This window comes from Ipomoea nil, unplaced genomic scaffold (genome assembly GCF_001879475.1).
Source record: "Ipomoea nil cultivar Tokyo-kokei standard unplaced genomic scaffold, Asagao_1.1 scaffold0804, whole genome shotgun sequence".
In the NCBI taxonomy this organism is placed as follows: Eukaryota; Viridiplantae; Streptophyta; class Magnoliopsida; order Solanales; family Convolvulaceae; genus Ipomoea; species Ipomoea nil.
In genome coordinates this window covers 2,184,441-2,203,582 of record NW_017617232.1, presented here as the reverse complement: position 1 = coordinate 2,203,582, position 19,142 = coordinate 2,184,441, and the positions used below count along the sequence as shown (strand labels likewise).

General features: G+C 33.4%; 2 protein-coding genes and 1 long non-coding RNA gene across 6 annotated transcripts; 2 read left to right on the top strand and 1 right to left on the bottom strand.

Moving 5' to 3' along the window:
• The first annotated feature begins 256 nt into the window (after nucleotides 1-256).
• LOC109177404 (monofunctional biosynthetic peptidoglycan transglycosylase-like) lies at nucleotides 257-10,824 on the top strand. Of its 4 annotated transcripts, none has more exons than XM_019326780.1 (6): nucleotides 257-833; nucleotides 6,131-6,256; nucleotides 6,884-7,035; nucleotides 7,151-7,310; nucleotides 8,178-8,358; nucleotides 10,481-10,824. In XM_019326780.1, the coding sequence occupies exons 1-5, from the start codon at nucleotides 336-338 to the stop codon at nucleotides 8,343-8,345; spliced, it is 1,104 nt and encodes a 367-aa protein (XP_019182325.1). In that variant the 5' UTR covers nucleotides 257-335; the 3' UTR covers nucleotides 8,346-8,358; nucleotides 10,481-10,824. The 4 variants fall into 4 exon arrangements, with proteins under 4 accessions (XP_019182325.1, XP_019182326.1, XP_019182328.1 ...); XM_019326781.1 differs by having other exon boundaries at nucleotides 8,178-8,375; XM_019326783.1 differs by lacking the exon at nucleotides 10,481-10,824 and adding an exon at nucleotides 8,470-8,533.
• Nucleotides 8,410-15,172, bottom strand: LOC109177406. Its single transcript, XR_002053576.1, has 3 exons — nucleotides 13,205-15,172; nucleotides 11,678-11,682; nucleotides 8,410-8,423 (listed from the first exon to the last, which is right to left on the bottom strand). It is a non-coding gene; the product is annotated as an uncharacterized LOC109177406 (long non-coding RNA).
• Nucleotides 12,678-17,933, top strand: LOC109177405 (selenoprotein K-like). Its single transcript, XM_019326784.1, has 4 exons — nucleotides 12,678-12,785; nucleotides 17,244-17,347; nucleotides 17,428-17,575; nucleotides 17,663-17,933. Exons 1-4 carry the CDS (start codon nucleotides 12,767-12,769, stop codon nucleotides 17,698-17,700), a joined length of 309 nt encoding a protein of 102 aa, XP_019182329.1. The 5' UTR covers nucleotides 12,678-12,766; the 3' UTR covers nucleotides 17,701-17,933.
• Nucleotides 17,934-19,142: the final 1,209 nt, after the last annotated feature.

Sequence of the window (19,142 nt, the reverse complement as noted above, 5' to 3'; positions counted from 1 at the left end):
ATTTAGTGGCCTAATTGCATTTTTAGGTTACGTTCAGTGGTCAATTTGAACCTTATTCCCATCTCAAATAATAAAAAGAAGAAACATGTCACATTCTCTTTCAATAGCTAAAAAAAAAAAAACTTTACGTATGAGTTATAATTTCTAAAATAAATTACATAAGTTCAACCAAATATGATTATATTCCCAATTAAATATAATGTTTGTTATTTTATACTTATACTCCGTATAACTTAACCAAACACCCCCTAAATTTTAGCAAGAAGCCTAGGAGTCAGTCTCTACATGTTTGATGTAGCAAACCGAGTTGTCCTGATTGGATCTGCTGTCCTCTGATGGCGTCTTTCGCTTTCCCCTTTGGTCAAACCCTACTGAACCGCAATCTGGTGGCGCCACCACCGATCCTTCGTGCATCCTTCACTACAATCACCATATTGCCTTCTTCAGCGACTCATTACCCTCCCAAAGCTCCACATTTTCAGCTTCACTTCTCCCACCGCCCCTCCGCCTCCCACGACCACACCATTTCTCGCAAAACCCATTCGTCTCTCGCCACTCTCATTCTTCTCGCTTTCTCCTTCGCCCTTCTTTCTCTCCGCCTCGTCTCTGGCGTCCTCCTCCCTGACTTTCCCGACAGATGGGCTCAGCTCATTGCCTTCTCCGAACGAGCCCATTCCGAGGTGATGGTCCATTGCCCACGGGATTTGGTGCGGGCCGTCGTCGCATATGAGGACCGGCGCTTCTTTAGACATTTTGGCGTCGACCCTATTGGCGTGGCTCGCGCAGTTTTGTCGTTCTCGGCTCGCGGTGGTGGCAGCACTATAACCCAACAGGTACGCGTAGTAATGCATATGACTTGTTTGATGTTTTGTCTCAGTGGGTTAGTTTAAGGTTGTTCAACCTGTTTTCCAAATTCCAAGTCCCCGGTTTTCTATTTTACTTGTATACATTTCAGAGGACAAAAATCACTGAGGGTAAAAATGTAAATACATTTTTAAGGGGACTAAGGGTTGATTTGGAAAGGTGGAAAATGATTTTTGGAAAACCTTTTATGAAAATGCGTCATTCTTCAGAATGTTTTTTTTTTTTTTTTTGATCATTTTTCAGAAAATGAGCATGAAAAATTGTATACTTCAACAATGTTATATACTCAAAAAATATTTTTATTATTTTGTTTAGAACATAACAATTTTTATTTCAAATTTCATGCAACATAACTTGAAACCACCATTACATATGAGAAACACCAAAAAGAAATCAACAAAATCAAGTCTTAAGATACAGTCCATGGTGTTTGGTTGAATGTAATTGAGTTGTAATTGAATTGTAATTCAATAAAGGCCTCATTACATTGTTTGGTTGAAGGAAATTGCAATTCTACCGAATTGCAATTCAATGTTTGTGGGAAAGGAAAAAATAGAAGAAATGACAAAAGTATCTTTGGTGATTGTTACAATTATTATTACACAATGACATTTTAGTCTTTATATCACTTTTTTTTCCTTCTCATTCCCAATAATTCTAATAATCCCTATCGAATTGTAATTCCTTTCCTTCTAATTTCTTCCTCCCAACCAAACGCCCCATAAAGTCTTAGCATCCAACATAACCATTAACCAACTACAAAGGCATATGTAAAAATCAAGTCTTATAGATTACAATCCACAATAAAGTCTTAGTATCCAAGATAACCAACTACAAATGCATTCATAATTTAATCCAAAGAAGAAATAAATTTTTCAATCCATTTTTTTTTCAAACTTGCATTTTTCGCTTTGAAAATCCGCGCTTGAACTACATTTGTCATAAGGAATTCAAATACTTTACATAGGTCATCCTCATGAAAGCCATCACCTATTTTCATCATATCATGAAACAATTGATTTTCATCAATACCGGTATTCAATGACTTAATTGTCATGGCAATCAGTTGACTTGAAGGTGGATGAAATGACTGAACAACTCGGTAACATTGCCACGACAATTAAGTCATTGAATACCGATATTGATGAAAATCAATTGTTTTGGGATGTAATGAAAATAGGTAATGACTTTCATGAGGATGACCTATGTATAGTATTTGAATTCCTGGTGACAAAATGAAGTTCAACTGCAGATTTTCAAGGCGAAGAATGCAAGTTTGAAGAGGAAATGTATTGAGAAATTTATTTATTCTTTGGATTAAATTATGAAATTTTTGTAGTTGGTTATGTTGGATGCTAAGATTTTATTGTGGACTGTAATCTTTAAGACTTGATTTTTATGTATGTCTTTGTAGTTGGCTATGTTGGATGCTAAGACTTTATAGTGAATTGTAATCTTTAAGATTTGATTTTGTTGATTTCTTTCTATTGTTTCTAATATGCAATTGTGGTTTCAAGTTATGTTGCATTGAATTTGAAATAAAGTTGTTATATTCTAAACAAAATAATAAATTTTTTTTGGGTATATAACAATTAAAATGTTGATTTTTATAATTCTGCTAATTTTCTGAAAAATGAATTAAAAACACAAAGACAGTTTTTCTGCTGTGCAGCCAAACATCGGAACGGAAAATGTTTTCTAGAAAACATTTCCAGAAGTCATTTTCATGTTTTCCAAACGGACCCTTAATAACTAATGTATTAGCTTGTAAATTGTTTTTTACATTAGCTGTTTGGTCTAAAAAAGTTGATTTTGAAAAGTACTTTGAGAAGCTTTTCACTTTGGCTTTTTTTTTTTTTTTTTTTTTTTTTTTTTTTTTTTATGAATAAATTATCAAATTCCTTTAATATCTTCGTTTTTGTTATCAAATTGTAGGATCCTTCTCATCATTTTGTGAACTTTTAATTTTAACTCATGTATTTTTATTTTATTTTAAATTTTAAAATTTAATATATTTGTTCATGAAAAATTGTGAAAAGTGGTGTTGAAATGAGTAAAGGGTGAGTTTCCCGTTAGACCATACCCGTGATACGGGTCGGGTCAAACTGGAAATGTAATACTTATGTCGGAAAATGTAATACTAATCATGAATAAATTGTTTGTTATTTATAAGGAAAAGTGTAATACTTTTGAAGAAAAATGTAATATTTTTAAATCAAAATGTATTCCCTCTGTCATATTTTATCTGTCTTACTTACTATTCATTGGTCAAACCAACTATTTTTTCTTTGTTTATTTTCTTTATTATTTTTTACTTATTTTTAAATTTGATTTTTTGTGTTTAATAGTACTTTTAGTGTAGTTTTTAAATATATAAATTTTGTATGCTAAACTTAATATTATGAAAAATTAAATTAAAAATAACTTCAGTCAAGCCTCGTTAACCGAACCAGACACATAAAATGGAATGAAGGGAGTAATATTTAGCGGTTGAAGTGTTGAACAATTATTCATGAGAAAAAGTGTAATACTAATCATGGATAAATTGATTGATTGTTACTTATGACTTGTGAGAGAAAGTGTAATACTTAAGAGGAAAAATGTAATACTTTTAAGGAATAAAGGTCAAATAGGCTATTGAACTGCACACGATAATGCAATTAGGCCACTGAACTCAAAAAAGCTACAATTGAGTCCCTAAACTAATCTATTTCAAGCAATTTGTCCAATTAGGTCACCCAAATTTAAAATATTTTTTAAAAATAATTTTTAAAAATAATTAATTAAAATAAATTAAAATTGAAAAAAAAACCACATCGTCTCCGGCCATGGAGACGAAGGGACCTTCATCTCTATGGTCGGAGACGATGTGTTTTTGTTTTTTGTTTTTTGTTTTTTGTTTTTTTGTTTTTTGTTTTGTTTTGTTTTGTTTTGTTTTTTTTTTTAATTTTAGTTTATTTTATTTAATTATTTGTTTAAAATTATTTTAAAAAATATTTTAAATTTGGGTGACCTGTTAGAAAGGGGGAAAACCTGCAAATTGGACAAATTGCTTGAAATGGGTTAGTTTTGGGACTCAATTGTAGTTTTTTTGAGTTCAGTGGCCTAATTGCATTATTGTGTGCGGTTCGATGGCCTATTTGACCCTTATTCCTACTTTTAATACAAAATGTAAATATGTAATAATTTTAAATCAAAATGTAATATTAGGGGTTCAAGAGTTACTTATGAGGGAAAATGTGATACTTATGAAAAACCCAATTTGACGGTCTCATGGAGATTTTGCCATGAGTAAAAGGGAATAATGGAATGATGGGCACTCATATTTTGCAAAATAATGGATGTCAACTCAATCATCTTCAGGAAAATATAGACAAAGCCATGACTTGCTTTCTCCAGAATACTCTCATTGGGATTTTATTTATCTACTGTTAAATTTTTTGTTAAACAGTTGGGGGTGGCTAGTATGATTTAATAATAAGATCAGTTGTATATTTTAAGAATGCACAACTCTTAAGTATATGAGCTGTACAAGTGGGATGATGTGCATTGGATATTTTTTATTAAGATATTGTGGAAGAGAATTCAATGGTCTTTGATATAACATATGCAAACATGCCAAATAGCAGTGAGAGTATATCTTTCACCTCCAGCAAATAATTTCATATTGTATGAACAATATTGTTATGATTTATCATATGTAACCTCACGAAGCCGCTCAAACACTTTCTTCCCTTATGTCTATCTCTTCACAGAAATATCAGGCTCAATATAGTGTCAGATTGAAATTTTGCATGCCTAGTTGACCCTATAATGCAAATTTCAAGTGTAGACTTTTGGTAACTCCTCCTGTTTAAAATCAACTTCCTCCAAAGAGAAACACACTGCACCATTCTTATCCTTATGATTTATGCTTGTCCAAAACTCGGTTTGGGCAGATATCCATGTTTTTTAGGTTTTATAATATCATCTAAGTTTTTAAACTCAAAACAGCTACTGTATTAAAAAGCTTGATGCTCTAAGCAGGTTGTCAGTGGCAGTGGATTCTAGAGTGTAATAGTGACAATTCAGTTTCAATGAGTAATTTTTCATGACACTTTAGCAATTAATTGCATTCAAGATGAGTAAACTGAAGGGGATAAATCGATGGATTTTTTTACATCACAAGGAGGTTGGGAGGCTGTTTCACAGTCACGGGAGATAATAGCACTAAGTATGTATATACATTTTTCAAATATAAAAGTAAACCATGGTTAACCGGGCACATCATCTTTGTTGTCTGCATGTTAATGATATTTTTATAAACTTATTCAGTAATTGCGGTCCACTGATATCTAATCCTTGAAGTTGATTTCTGAAATTTTGTTCAATATGCTAATGACTTATTCATATAGGGGATTAAGAATTATGAATTAGAAGCAATCTACTACATAATTATTCATAGTGGCACTACACTCTAATTCTGTTCTCTGGCTTCAACATGAGAACAGGGAGGGCAGGCTTTCTGGCTTATTTTGAGTAAAAATATAATTGTAACAAAGGTTATACTGTCACAGGAGTCAAAGTAAGTTAGAGCAGGTGGATAGTGGTCAATGCTAGTAATATGCATAAAATTGATCATTTACTTGACGCAACATTTGGTGCAGACTCAATATTATTCAATTCTTTGATTCTAACTACATTAATTTTATCATCTGCTTTCTTCCCAGATTTAAAGGTAATTTGCTAGAACCAACATATGCTTTCTATCTTTATTTATTTATGTCCTTAGTTTTGTGTTGAACTATTTTTAAAAATTTCTTGCTGTTTTTTCCTGTTCCTGTTATTCCTTTGATAATTCTAATCATACAACTATTTTGTCTCTTACCAATCAATAAAATGAAAATTAAGGACATACATCAAATTTATCATTTTTACACAAATAAACACACATATGTATACATATGATGCCTGCTGTTTCAATTTTCAATCATCCCTAAAATTTATTTTCCGAGTTTTATTAGAGTTGTAATTTTCTTTTTTAATAAGACAAATATTCTAATTCATCCTTCAGTCTCTACCTTTTGATTCTGACCAAATTCAAAACACTTTCACAAGTTAAAAAGCATTCATGCATGACAGAAACAGTTTTAAATAATTCTTACAGGATCTCTGTCATTTATTGATGCCAGTTCAAATGCAGTTTTATGCTTATATTATACTCTTGAATACTTTCTTTAATTAGTACCTTGGTTCTGTAACCTAATATCCAATATTCTAAATGCAGCTTGTCCGAAACACCTTGCTGAGGAATGAACGTACATTCTTGAGGAAAATTGTTGAGATGGTGCTGGCTCTGGCAGTTGAGAAGACAATTTCAAAGCTCACAATCTTGAGCTCTTATTTATGTAAGGTCAAGCATATTTGTACTGATTTTCTCTCTAAATTCTGTGACCCATGAATCAAGTTTCTCTTTGAACTACAGAGCTTGATAGCTTTGTGTTTTATTCCATACGAAGATATATACATTTTGTATAGAGGGTAGAGATTCCAAGCATCATAAGATTAGCATTATGGTGTATCTTTCAGACTATTTTGATAGGCACAATTTTTTTTAGAAGAAATCTCTAGATATAAATGTTTCAGGTAATTAAAATAAAAATAAAATAAAATAAAGAAGAAAGAAAAGAAGATAGAGAGGTGTGTGTTCGTGTATTATTCCATGCTTTGCATTTTGTGCACTTAAGAATTATTTTCTATTATGTGGGTTTGCACACACTGTACTGCATATTAGTATTATAGTTTGCATCACTATCTGGGTTGTTGATATTGAATTTGACAAATCACAGTGTTTCTTGTACATAAAGCACAGGAGTTGCAACTCTACTTCTTTCCTTAATTGTAACTTTTCTCTTTGTAGTAAAGCCTTCTGCTCTATCTTAACTTATCAGAGTTGACTAAATTTATTAGGCATTTCAGGACCAGAGCTTCCTTTTGGGATATCTCTTTCCAGTCTAATTGGGATCATGGTAAATTGCAGATATACTGGGGACATGGCATTTATGGTGTTCAGTCTGCATCAAATTTTTACTTCGGGAAGCATATATCCATTCTTAGCTTGGGTGAATGTGCTATGCTTGCAGCAATGATACCAGGACCTGAGATTCGTTCCCCATTCAGGGATTCTAGCGGGTTTTGAGCTCTCTGTCTTCTCTCTTTTCAATTATCTTCTAGAGTTATATTTGATACATATCTGCATATTCATCGGCTGTACATAACCTAATAGATTGTTTTCCACCATCTTAAGGGGAAAGATCTTCCAGGCTAGAGTTGTAAGAAGGATGGTGGAAGTTGGATTTCTTGATGTTAAGCTAGCCCTTATGGTTGTGAAGCAATCCCTAGAATTGAATTCTGAAAGTCATGATTATTCAGAAGCATTTGTTGTTCCCCTGCCTTCTCATAAAGTGGTAAATTCAAAATTACTTTCTTATCCTGCTAACATATTTCTACGGACTCTCTGTTTGCTATGTTGTTTACAGTAGATAAAGTTCATATGTTTAGTGTGAACCTATGTGAAACTTATGCTGCATGATGATTTTGTGCTCAAAGACTGTTTAACGTTCTTATCATGGTATATGCCAACTTGATGACAATTTAATTACCCCTCCATCCCATTTTTACAAAAAAATTGAATTTCTTTTGAACTTTTGATATTTTAACTGTTCCAATTTTTATTTGTTTATTAATATATATAAATGTTTCAACATCAAAGGTGAAGTCAAGTTTTGGTGAAATTATCTAAGAAATCAGTGTAGTGGCCAATAAGTTGGGTCAAAGGAAGTTCTGTTTTATTGTATGAACTTGTATGGGAAAAATGTGATCCATAGGAACTATTGGTACAAACAGATAGCAGTAAAAACTGTTCTTTATTTTAAGGGTTAGCATAATGTTCCAAGACACCATTGTTAATCTTTATTTATTTATTATTTTTCGAATTTGATTAGTGATTATAGTTAAATTAAAATTGACCAAACAGGTTATGACCCAAAAAAACAACTAGCAAAATGAGGGAGTTATATCTGACATGACTTGATGGAATTGCAAAAGGGGAACCCTTACTTCTATTTCTTTATATTACTAAATTCTAGTCAGTTTATCCCCAGCTTTGAATCAATTGTGTAAGGATAGCAAAAACGCTAAGATTGGATGCCATTGATAAATCTAAAAATGTTTGCAAGGCATGTTTATTTATAAACTGAATTTACTATCTGAGTATCTGAATGAACTTTGCTTTACACTTTTTAACTATTTTCCTTCCTTTTTGGGTGTTTTAGCAAGCACTTGTGAACATAAACAGTGAAACTGGTACATTATCAAATTTCAGAAAGATATGGAATTGGGAAAGGGAGAGCAAGATATGGGAAGTGAAGGAGGATATGGAAAGGTGGGCAATGAGTGTAACAGAGAAAAGCCGGATTACAAGTGACTTCTGGAGCCGATAGTGGAGAATGGGAGGTCAGATGATGTCTAAGGTTTAATGTTCTCATTTTCTAAAAATTTAAGCTCTAATTCTGTTATATCTGTTTTCTCATTGGACTGGTTTATTTGGTGAATGCTCATCAGTAGCTTATGGGAAATTTATCATTTAAGAGCTTGAATGCACAAACACAGTCACACACACAGAGATTTAGGGCTTATCTAGGTCTATGCTCAGTGGCAAAGTTCCAAAAAGCGAGTTTTAAATTATTCTGTATGGTTACGGCAAATATAAGCTTGTTTGAAATATGAATTGCCGCTTGATTATTACTGTTATTTCAAATATATCATAAGAGGGGGGTAACTTAGGATGTATGTAACTATGGGCCTTTTCAAACAATTCAATCCTTAATAATCGCAATAAACAAGAATATAAATTTGTAGTGAGGTTGTGTCTAGATGTTTGCAAATACAATGGTAAAGTAAATAGAGAAGAATAAATAGACACAAGATTTAGAGTGGTACGGCAATTGCCTAATCCACTGCCCAAGGACTCCTTTAGGCATTCTTACAATCTACTATCTCCTTTTGCTCTTTGAGCAAAGGTTTGGTCATCACTTGACCTTCCAATGAACAACCCTTGTTTGTGGGATACCTTTACAACACTTTGTAGGTTTTCTTGGCTAAACCTACAAGCACTCGAAAGGTTTTACAGCTCACCCAACTACCAAGTAATTTCCAATCACTTAAACGCACAAGTTGCAAGTCTAGTGGATTTTAGGGGGATCAAATCCAACAACTGCAGTATTGGGTTTTTAAAGGTTTAGCCAATCAAACCCAAAGTAATGTGGATTTATGGGATTATATTGGTTGTTAGAGTTAAGCACTAAAGTAATCTTGATAATCTACTTGCATGCAAATAAAAAGTGAGTGAAAATAAGAGAGGGAATGATTGGGACTTAGAATTAGTTCATTAGTTGCCTGTTTGCCAAGTGCCTATTCTATGGTAGAAAACTAGAAATGTGATTTGGTTTTATAGTGGGGGATTACAGTATGGTGTTTGAGGCCATTTTCATAGTCACCCAAATACATAGTTGTACAAGTAATCTTACTTCCACAGTCTCCAATGCACACAAACCAAATAGAGCTCAAGCAATCCACAAAACCTCCCTAATTTCTCTACCTACTGTGATAGACAAATTAGGTGCATTCATGAATGTTCTTGAATTATGTTCAACTTCCATTGCAACAAAACATAACATTCATGCATATGACTAGGCAAGTTAAACCCTAATCCCAAAATAGATATAGCCACCCATGTCTTTAGAAATAGAAACACAAATAATTTGAAGGAATAAATGATGAAAAGAGGAAGGAAAGAGAAAACTCTAGAAAAGGCTCAAGCCTTTCTTTGAGTTTGGATTAGCCTTGCACCCTTCCTTCCCTTGGCTTGCAGTTTTGGCGAGAACTTTGGCCTCAAGAAAGAAAGATTCCTTCTTCTCTCTAAGGGTTGTACACTCCCTTGATTTCTCTCTCTAGCTCCTGAGATCTCCCCTTAGTGTTGTACACTCCCTTTGATTTTTCTCTCTAGCTCCTGAGATTTCCCCTTAGTGTTAGAGAACATAATGCTTAAATAGATGGAGAAAGGAGGGCTTTGAGTGCAATTTCCGCGTAGGCTAAAAAAGTCTACTGAAATGCTTCTTGAATACCTCCCTCTGAAGTTTCTTGATGTGCTGGAGTGTAGCTTGACACGTTGGGCAATGCCTGAGTGCAATTGCTCCAACTTTAAGCTTCAGGAGTCACTGTAGGGGTATCCTTGCATTATCCTTTCATCTCGAGATTGTCCAAATTAACATGCCAGCTAATGCATAAAACCAATTCAAAGCAAACAAAAGGCTGTGATTCAAACCAATAGTAAGGAGTTTAAACACTATACTCTAAAACGAGTCCAAAATGAACAATAAACAAGTGCCAAAGTGTGTGCTTTTTGTATGTGCATCACATACCGTTGTTAACCACACTGTTTCCTCAACATAGATTTTACGTATTTGTCAAATTTTGATGTCAGTTTGTTGAATGCAACTGTGCTTCTTTATTGTTTAGTTTAACTAGAAGAATTTAAAGAAAGTATACCTGAAGTTCAGTCTTTTCATAATACCAGAAATGGAGAATTTACCTCGATCTGGTCTCCAATGTGAACAAGTGCACCTAATGAACAGGTGACAAGTGTCAGAGATGAATTACTATTTACTATCCTTCCATATTTGAAAGACTGGTCCATTGATGGACTTGACTATTATCAGAGCAGCCATGTATGCATGATTCAACTAAGAGGCCAATGCAGTTTGTGCACAACAGCTACATATGTGTTTATGTTATTTCCAATTCTATTGCTTGAGGGCTGTGCAAATATCAGTGTATTTCCTAGGTGCACTTTCTACATTTGTAATAAAATTCCTAGTCCTATTTTTTTCAAGTTAATAGAATTATATTTTCTGGGAGTTATTCTACTGAAAAGGATATGAATGTGATGGGGGAGAGCATTATTTTTGTGACAATTTGCACATAGTTACTGGTTCAGTTCGGGCTTTTTAAGAGCATCCACACTTGTGTATATTGTGGGGAGATTTCAGCATTAATTCTTCCCTACATGAGATAATAACTAGTGTGGAGGGGAGATAATTAAAAAAGAATCCTCCTGCAAATGTGAGGATATTGTTAGAAAAAAAAAAAAAAAAAAAAAAAAGAGAAAGAAGAAGTAAGGCTGTGCGCGTTCGCGCACAGCCTTGGGCAAAAGCCGGGCGCGTGCACTGCACGCGCCCGGAGGCGCGTCAGGCGCGCCAGTCGGCGCGCCTGACGCGTCTGATTACTTTTTTTTGTTTTTTTTAATTTTTTTTTTGTTTTTGTTTTTTTTTGTTTTTTTTTGTTTTTTTTTTCTCTCCTCTCCCACACTCTCTTTCCTAATCACCCTTACATTATCTCCCCATTCTTCCCAACCAATGTGGATGCTCTAAGTGCATTTCATACATGATGCCATGTTTTGTGCAGACACGAAAGATAGCTATTCATTCAAATTGTATAGGCCTTTGTCAGTTTATTTTTTAAATGCAGTTTATATTATTTCAAGCAAACAAATTAAAAAATGCTAAGCACCTACGCTAGAGAGATGACTTGTGAAGTAATTAATTACTAGTAATCGACATGTGCAATTATTGTTTTGATACCAGAATCATTTTCCAATGAGTTCTTCTACATATACTCCTATTTTTACTCCCAATACTTCTTTTGGTGTTATCACAAGAAAACAAGAAAAATGAAGAAGGGTGAGGCCCATGATTTCAAATTAGAGTTCTACTACATGTACTCCCTAAATTTTACTTACTGATGTGATGGATTTTGATAAGTTTTTTTTTTTTTTTTTTTTTTTTTTTTTTTTTTTTTTTTTTTTTTTTTTTTTTAATGTGGGTTTCAATACGAGTGTCTACATCAAGATTTTGTGTGTAGAAGTACAAAATGGGAGTACATATAGCATTTTCCTTCAAAGTATTGGTTGAAGTTATGCCACCTCATGGAGTATAGTTAAGGGAGTATAAAATTTTGTTCCTTCCAACATTTTCCTTGCGAATAAGCAAAACATGCCAAATATTACAAATGGGTAGACATCTAAATGTAATACTAATCAGAATAAAATGTTTGTTACTCTGTTTTGAGGAAAAATGTAATACTTTTACATTTTAATGTAAAAGTATTATATTTTTGTTATCAAAAATAATACACATCTTCCTATAAGTAATGTTGATAAATGTTTGTTACTTATAAAAAAAAATGTAATAATTATGAGAAAAAATATAATACTTTTAAATTAAAATGTAAAAATATTATATTTTATCATTTAAATAATAAACACTTTATTTTGACTAGTATTATATTATTTATTATAAATATTACAGTTTCATTTTGATCCAACCCGTCTCACAAACAAAAATTGTAAGATAATCTCACATATAAGTTTTTGCCTAATTTTATGACTCACTATCAAAATTGAAAGGGTATTGCATTAATTCAGATAGCCTTACACAATGCCATTTTTGAGATTTCTATTTTAATTTTGAATAAAAATGAGGAGAGACTTCAAAAAAGCTTTTTACAAGACCAAATCATTCCAATTGACCCGGCGACTTCCTATTGGTAGAGACAACGCAATATGACGTAAAACTTATTAAAAGAAAACAAGAAAACATTTGACATTGGTCAATGCTCATATTGAACAATGAAGATCGAGATATGGGCACGTGGCCACACTTAAGCGAGCAGAACACTTTTACTCTCTGTATCGCATTGTACTTGATCATAGCCGGACTCTTCTTATTGTCGAGTCAAGTCGCGCAACAACGCGTCGAGAAGAGCAGACGAAGATCCTGGATTGTGAAGGAGCTCTGAGCTTCCAATGGCTTACGTCGAGAGAGGTAACAATCTCATCAATTCATTTTTTTCACTAATCAGTTTCTCTTTTCATAGTTTTCTTTTTTAAAATCAAATTTCGAAATGTTACGTGGAATAGATAAATTGGTGATCTATTTTAGATAATATCTTGAAAATTGTTCGACTCGAATTAAGTTTTATCTTTATTATTTATTATTGTTTTGCTTATGATTGTTGTTAGGGAAAATGCAGAATTAATGTTAAGATTTATTTCCTACCGTTGTAATTGCAACAATGGAAAATTTGAGAAATCTCGTGCTAGGTTATTAGTAGGTCATCATATATCCTTTTTCCTAATTAAATTTGTTATTTGTTATTAAATTTGTTCGATGCCTTGTTTTTTTCTTGATACTTTCATTATGGTTTCGCAACTCCATGAATCACAGCTGTATTTTCTTGATACCTTGACTACGGTTTTGTAAATCCATGAACCGCAGCGGTATTTTCTTGATAGTTTATGTATCTTTCTGGAGGCTGGATTTACCTTTTAGGATGGATAATTGTGATCTAAAATATTTTGGTGTTAGGTGCATTAACCAGAATTTCTGATCCTTCACTAGTAACGTGTATAATTTTTCTCAATAAACTAGGGGAATTCTGGTGAGTTATTCTATGGGGATGGGTGTTGTGGGGCGGGGGGGGGGGGGGGGGGTTCCAATATTTTCTTAGGTTTCATTTTCCATCGAATACACAGATGAAATGAATAGTGAATTAGTGACCTGGAAGAGGGTCTTCCATGCTTGAGGTTTGACACTGAAGAGGGGCCTCTCATGCCAATTCTTGAGTGGCAAGGGGAAGCAGAAGAACCTTTTCCATTCTGCCATTTGTGAACTTTGTAACGAAATACAGTTTCTCCATTCTGCCTCTTCTGTTCCCCCTCAAGAGTAGTTAAATTGGCTTTTCCTGGCTCTTCTCTCACCAAATTTTCACCTCTCTCTCTCTCTCTCTCTCCCTCGAAGTTGATGTCCTCCATTTTTCCATTTCAAGTTTAGAAAATACTTCAACTTGAATGCAATCATTTTTCCATATTTATTTATTTTTTCCAAAAATTTGGAAAATTTTCCATGAGCTGAAGAACAGGCCCTTAGTCTCTCTATAGAGTATTTGATTATTGACTAATTGCAATTTCTTACTTGGTACTAGGAAGGATTGGCTGGCATATCTCTATTAAATGTGATTAGACTTGTCCAGCATGCCATCTTGCCCATCCTTCATGTCCTTAAATTTTTATTTTTAATGCATGTCCTGGACACATTACTAGTAGGAATGGCATGTCTTGGACATCTTCACTAGTGCAAATCATTTTGTTAGGGACCTATCCATGGAAAAGGTTAAGAACATAAAGCTATGTGATTTTTTTTGGTTAGATATCTATCACTCTATCAGTAGATGGTGCAATACACTTAGCAGATCTAAGAAAATTATGGAACTGCTTTTCACTTTAGCAATAGCTGGTGCTAAGGAGATATATTGGAGGGATGGCTGGGAATAGAAGATAGGCTATGTTACTTTGTTGAAAAGAAGCTAGATGTCCGAGTCTATTAGATTTGAATATTTATTAGCATTTACAATTGCAAGATTAACTTTTTCTTATCTGTTTTTGTCAGTCAGTTATAAACTTGGGGGGAACTACAATATACTTATATTCAATTAAAGTTATACGTACCCAAAAAAATAATCAGTTAAAAGTCTTTATAGCTTGGGCTTCTTGGGAACTTTATCTATTCTTTGATTCTTTCTACCTTGTTCCTTTATTATATTCTTTTGCTAATGTGTTACATGGCTTTCCACCTTGGCAAAGATGACCGGTATCTTATGCAAAGAGTTTAAATTTATTATAATTTCAATTTATGGTATGTTTCTTTGTACTTGAAGTATTTCTACAAAGATGTAAGGCATATAGCATTTTTTGTGCTAGTATATCTTAAGAGTTATGAGTAAGACCTGGATATGAGCGCGTGTTTGGAACTTATCCCTCTCTAATACCAATTACACATTGCAGACACCGAAACAAATTTCAGCATATTAAAATTGAATTTAATGGTTAACCCTAGTAGAACCTGGTTACTCAACCAAGAAATATAAGCAGTTCATGCTTTTCTAAAACTGAAACATACTGGATGATCAATGTTAATTAATGGTTGTTTTACTAAAGTATTAATGCATGCCTTTATACTGTTGGCACTCTATGATTCCCTTCTAATGAAAAATCCTTATGTATCTATCAAAGAATAAATAGTGCAGACACAAGTTCAGCAGGAAATTTTTTTACTTCAATCCTCACCCAAGCTTAAGCATTTATCTCCCTACGTGTGTGTCTGTGTGAATAGTGGGTAAGAAGGTGGGACCTATTTGGTATTTCTTTAATTGAAGAGAGCCGTGTTTTTATAAAATATTTTGAAAGCTAAAAGCAAAGTGTTAAGAGGCAAAACAAATTGCTAAGAGAAAGAGATAATTCAATTCTTGTCCTAGTTGGGTCTTTCCTTATCCGGCAAAAGTTGCCAAAGTTAAGTTCTTAAAATCTTAGCTACTAGGACTCAAATACAAAGTGTCCTTTCTTTGACTTCATCAAGTGTTCTATAGTTGAGAAATGGGTCTTCTTGAGCCATGTAAACGATGGGATTTTCTTGGGCTTTTTTTTGTGACTTGAGGGATGGGTTTTGGGCCTTTTGGCTATTGATCTGGAGGTAAATACAACATTTCCTTTATGATTGGGAAGTTAGAATAATGTATTGGGAATGTAAGATGTTTGAATTTAAATTAGGCACAACTGTCAAATAGGCCCATCTACTACTCCGAAGTGCTCAATTCCCCCCATCTACTAAAACATAAGTTAATCAGACACACTTACCTCCAAAAATTTGTCAATTAACTTTTTTTGCAGGTTACCTCCAGGTTGTCCCTCCAAACTGTTGACATGTAATTTTATTTAAATAAAACTAATGCTGATGTGGAATTTAGTTCTTAAATCTCCATCGACAACCCTAGTCCAAGCTGTTCCGAATCTCCGATATTCAAACATATTCTTCATAATACCCTGCGTTCATATATTCGCACATCTCCAGTTCCTAAATCTCCAAATAACCTGCGTTCAATATGTTGAAAGTACGAGCAGTTGTTGGGTAACCTTTCTCGATCATCTCATCTACTAGTGCCCACACGGCCTTGAATTCCCCTGCCTCAGACAAAATTCTCATCATTAAATGGTATGAATTTGCAGTGTGCATATAGTTTTCCTGGTTACCAGACCATTCAAAGAACAAGGACCCCATCTGGGCACAACTTTTCTTATCTGCATAATTTGCTGTTTTCAATATCCCTAAGAGAACTTCCCTCACTAGAAGGCCAGTAAGCCTAACATGCAAATCATCTAAAGCTGCTTTTGCATCAAACTGGGGATCACCTCTATGAAGAATTCCAAGAATCATCTGAGCCTCACTTCTAAAATTGCCAACAAAAGTTTTGCTTGTAGTATTTAGGCACACTGTCGAAGTCTTCACCGTCGGATTCTCAGCCGTTGAAGGTTTTATTGAAGCTGTGCTCAATTTCGCATCTCACTGATTAGGAATTAACAATTGACGTTGTGCTCAATTTTCGCATCTCACTGATTAGGAATTAACAATTTAGGGTTTAGAATTTCATTTTTAGGATGGTTTAATTTTATTATTTAATTTAATTGCAATGTCATCAAATTTTGTTATATAATTGCCATGTCATCATTGCCACATAATCAGTGACCGGGCCAAGTCAGACTCCACCGGAGGTAACCTGCAAAAAAAAGTTAATTGACAAATTTTTGGAGGTAAGTGTGTCTGATTAGCTTATGTTTTAGTAGATGGGGGGAATTGAGCACTTCGGAGTAGTAGATGGGCCTATTTGACACTTGTGCCTTTAAATTATGATTATTCTGGATAGTAGATGTGTAATGTTCCCACAGGTAGTGCAGTCGTGCATATTTTCTAAACTGAATTTCTTTACTTCATATCGAATATTAATATGAACTGATTTCATTGACAAGTTTGTCCTTGTAGAATTTTGAGTTGTGTTATGGTATCTCTCTTGCTTCCCCTGACAGGCTGACGGTACCAATTAGTTTTATAGAAATTTGGATAGGTTAAACTTTCACTGAATTAACTTATTAACTACTAACAGAGTTTGGAAGGATGTCAAACAAGTATTTAGTTCACCTAAGTTGGACTGTTTGGCTTTTTGGGTTTTCAGTGGTATCAAACATCTTGTGCTCAAATTTATTTCAAAACATAGTACAAGGAAAAGGGGAAAGGGAAGAAGGGGGTTGGGTGATGGTAGAGGGAACTGGAATGAAAGGTGATGTATAGATAGATAGATGTATACATAGATTCTTTTGTATATGTTATATTGTTATACATTCAATCTTCAGTAGATTACATATCAATTTTCTTGTAAATAAATTTATTTTGCAGGTGTTGTCAAATCCAAGCGGTCAATATGGCGTTTGAAAACAATCACTGATTTCTTTTGGGCAATCATCAACTTTATAGGCGTGTTTTTTGCTACTTTGTTTTCGGTAATACTGATTTTGTTTTCTTGTTGGTTAAATTTCATTTACTTTTCATATCTTATATTCAAGTTTTCTCTACCTTGCAGATGGAAAAGTCTGATGCTTATCGGAAGGGGACTGGGTCTAGCAAGAAGTGGGATGGTGGTGGCCCTGGAGGTCCTGGAAGTGGTCCCTATGGTGGTGGTCCAGGTGGACGGCCACGTGGATTAGATAATGTTAGAGGCATTGACCATAGTAAGTTCTCTCTCTGTCTTGAAGCTCCTTTTGTTGTTGTAATGTTGTTGTTTTGTTTAAATTCCAATTGTTATGGAAACAATGCAGGCTCTCTCCCTGCTTGTGGCTCCTGCTGTGGTGGTTAAGCACTAGCGATGCAAAATTTCAATATTCCGAGTGCTTGCTTTTGGAAATTAAAAACTATAGTATATATGTTTCACACTAATACAAAGTCCCTATCTATTTATCCTATTTCCTTATATAAATGGCTGTCCTTGTTTTGGGTATTTCTAAATGTATTTTCTTCAACTTTGACCTCTCAATTTTCTCAAGAATAAAAACTGATCATGTATATTAGTCGATGCAAAGTTATCCTAAAGTACATTTAGCGGGCGTGTAATTCAAGTTATATAAGATAATCAAAGTTATATTTGTATGTGAATATAAGATTATAATGTTTAGTTCAAGTTATGCAATTTCTCTTAGGAATCTATATCTATATCTATATCTATCTATATCTATATATATATATATAAGTAAAATCCTCCTTCACAAATTTTCCCCCCAAAACTTAGGGACATTTGTGTAATATATAAATTTAATTAATTAAAGAAATTATATACAAGATTAATTATACAAGATTAAGGAATATTTTGTGGGTCTAATTCCGTGTGAATAATAAGGAATGATGTGAGAATTTAAGGAATATCACTAAATGACTATTGAAATTTATTAATTAGGATATGCCAAGCAATACAGCAATACCATATTTCAGAAGACCAATAAGTAATCTATCTATATATAATATAAATAATCTATAACATATAATATATAATTAAAAGGAAACTTATTTGGTAAGCAAATTTAAAATGAAACCCTAATTTTAATTGGTATTGGTAATTGGTAATTAGTAATAATATAATAAAAATCATAACTGTTACCTTACTCATATCTAAACACCTATATATATACATCACATTTTCTTCAATACAAACAATACCAAGTTACAAAGAACGAAATGGAATATTCTTTGCAACTGCATAGCAATGGTGTAGAGAACATGGAGCTTCGAGAAGAGGAGGAACAAGACCCATATTCTTTGCGTGAGGTGTGGCCGCCGAAGCTTTCATATCCAGAAGAGCCGTTACACCACACCTGCACATTTGGTAAATCTCTGTATCCTTTTTCGACTTTTTTTTTTTTTTTTTTTATAAAGAATATAAAATTATACCATTGGTGAAATTTAAATTCTATCTACATATATTATATAAACTATGAATATATTGATCATATGTATAAGCTAATCCAGGGGTAAGTTAGTTAAACATAAATATTGAGTTTAATATTGTTTCTTTCAATTTTTACTGTTTTTTAAGACCCGAAAAATTATATGACATACAGAAATAGTTTATAACATACATGTTTATAATAATTTTGATGAAAATAGTCCAAAACATATATGTTTACCTCCTGATTTTCAGTACCATCAACCTTTTGTGCATAAGGTTTGTGCTTGAGGGCAGGTAATGCACTTCTCACTTCACCTTCTTCATCATCAATCTGGACGAGTTTGCTCAACCCATTAAAA

Coding starts and splice junctions, on each gene's coding strand:
- LOC109177405 (XM_019326784.1), top strand. Junction 17,348..17,427: donor TTTTTGCTACTTTGTTTTCG/GTAATACTGATT, acceptor TCTACCTTGCAG/ATGGAAAAGTCTGATGCTTA. Junction 17,576..17,662: donor TGTTAGAGGCATTGACCATA/GTAAGTTCTCTC, acceptor GAAACAATGCAG/GCTCTCTCCCTGCTTGTGGC.
- LOC109177404 (XM_019326780.1), top strand. CDS start 336: ATGGCGTCTTTCGCTTTCCCCTTTGGTCAAACCCTACTGAACCGCAAT. Junction 7,036..7,150: donor CCATTCAGGGATTCTAGCGG/GTTTTGAGCTCT, acceptor CACCATCTTAAG/GGGAAAGATCTTCCAGGCTA. Junction 7,311..8,177: donor CCCTGCCTTCTCATAAAGTG/GTAAATTCAAAA, acceptor TGGGTGTTTTAG/CAAGCACTTGTGAACATAAA.